The sequence below is a fragment of the Anopheles bellator genome, unplaced genomic scaffold (genome assembly GCF_943735745.2).
Source record: "Anopheles bellator unplaced genomic scaffold, idAnoBellAS_SP24_06.2 scaffold02236_ctg1, whole genome shotgun sequence".
In the NCBI taxonomy this organism is placed as follows: Eukaryota; Metazoa; Arthropoda; class Insecta; order Diptera; family Culicidae; genus Anopheles; species Anopheles bellator.
The window spans coordinates 1-1,523 of record NW_026686358.1 but is presented as its reverse complement, the minus strand read 5'-3'; the positions used below and the strand labels follow the sequence as shown (position 1 = coordinate 1,523).

At 47.2% G+C, this 1,523-nt stretch overlaps 1 protein-coding gene across 1 annotated transcript; it reads right to left on the bottom strand.

Moving 5' to 3' along the window:
• Window positions 1–71: 71 nt before the first annotated feature.
• Window positions 72–1,208, bottom strand: LOC131214745 (nucleolar protein dao-5-like; the record flags this gene model as incomplete). The annotated part of the gene is made up of 1 exon (XM_058209077.1): window positions 72–1,208. A coding segment is annotated over exon 1 (1,137 nt), but the record flags the coding sequence as incomplete, so codon positions are not given.
• Between the last annotated feature and the right edge of the window lie 315 nt (window positions 1,209–1,523).

Genomic DNA, 1,523 nt, shown 5'->3' with positions numbered 1-1,523 from the left:
TTTGTGGGACACGCGGATACCGAGTTCGCGTCCTTCTTCTGGCAACATTTTTCCGAACACCAATCACATACACTTTTGTGCGAGTCGGGTAGCTTGATAAGGACGGTGGGCGCAGAACTGTCGGCGGAAGTGTCCAGTTTGTCGGAGTCTTTCAAATCCTTTGCTGCAGATTTCATCGACTCTGCCTTAGCATCTTTGGCAGACTTTTTGGACTCAACCGAAGCGAATTTAGACTCATCTGATGCAGCAGTAGGCTTGGCGGGCTTTGACAGCTTGCGTTTTGAAGGTTTTGTAGCCTTATCGGACTCCGACGTCTCCGATGAGTCCGGTTTAGGCGTTGTAAAAGAGCTCGTACTAGGCTTAGGTTTAGAACGAGTGGCACGCTTAGTATTCCCGGAACTCTCTGCGGAAGTGGCAGTCTTTGATTTATCGGACTCTTTGGAAGAAAGTTCAGCTTTCAATTTGGAACTGGCTGACGATTTCATCGACTCTGCTTTAGCTAGTTTGGCTGACTTTCTGGACTCAACCGAAGCGAACTTAGCCTCATCGGGGGCCTCAGTAGGCTTAGTGGGTTTCGGCAGCTTTTGCTTTTTTCGAAGTTTGTTCTGATTGAGCTCCGATGACTCCGACGAGTCGGTTCTAGCCGGTGTGGTCGTTTTAAAAGGACTATCAGTCTTAGATTTATCGGAGTCTTTGGATTCCACTTCCGATTTCATAGACTCGGCTTTAGCACGTTTGGCCGATTTTCTCGACTCGACCGAATTTAGTTTCGACTCATCAAATACATCAGTAGGCTTAGTCGATTTCGGCACCTTGTGTTTTTTCCGACGTCTAGTATACTCATCGGACTCCGGTGACTCCGACGAGTCGGTTCCAGTCGGTTTAGTAGTTTTAAAAGAGCTATCAGTCTTAGGTTTATCGGAGTCTTTGGATTCCACTTCTGATTTCATAGACTCGGCTTTAGCCCGTTTTGCCGATTTTCTGGACTCCAGCGAATCGAATTTAGACTCATCAGACGCAGCAGTAGGCTTAGGGTGTTTCCACGGCTTGTGCTTTCTCCGTGGTTTGTACTCATTGGACTCCGGCGACTCCGACGAGTCGTATCCAGTCGGTTTAGTCGTTTTGAAAAACCTGTCAGTCTTAGATTTTTCGGACTCTTTAGAAGAATCCTTCACTTCCGATTTGATGCTAGTGGCTGACGATTTCATGGACTCTGCTTTATCACGTTTGGCTGACTTTCTGGCTTCCACCGAATCGAATTTAGACTCATCAGAGGTTTCAGTAGGCTTGGGGCGTTTCCACGCCCTGTGTTTTCTCCGAGGTTTATACTCATTAGACTCCGGTGACTCCGACGAGTCGTATCTAGTCGGTTTAGTCGTTTTAGAAGAGCTATCAGTCTTTGATTTATCGGAGTCTTTGGAAGAAAGCCCTTCTTTCCCTTCGGTTGCTTTAGCACGTTTCGCAGACTTTCTGGACTCCACCGAATCGAATTTAGACTCATCAGAGGTTTCAGTAGGCTTGGG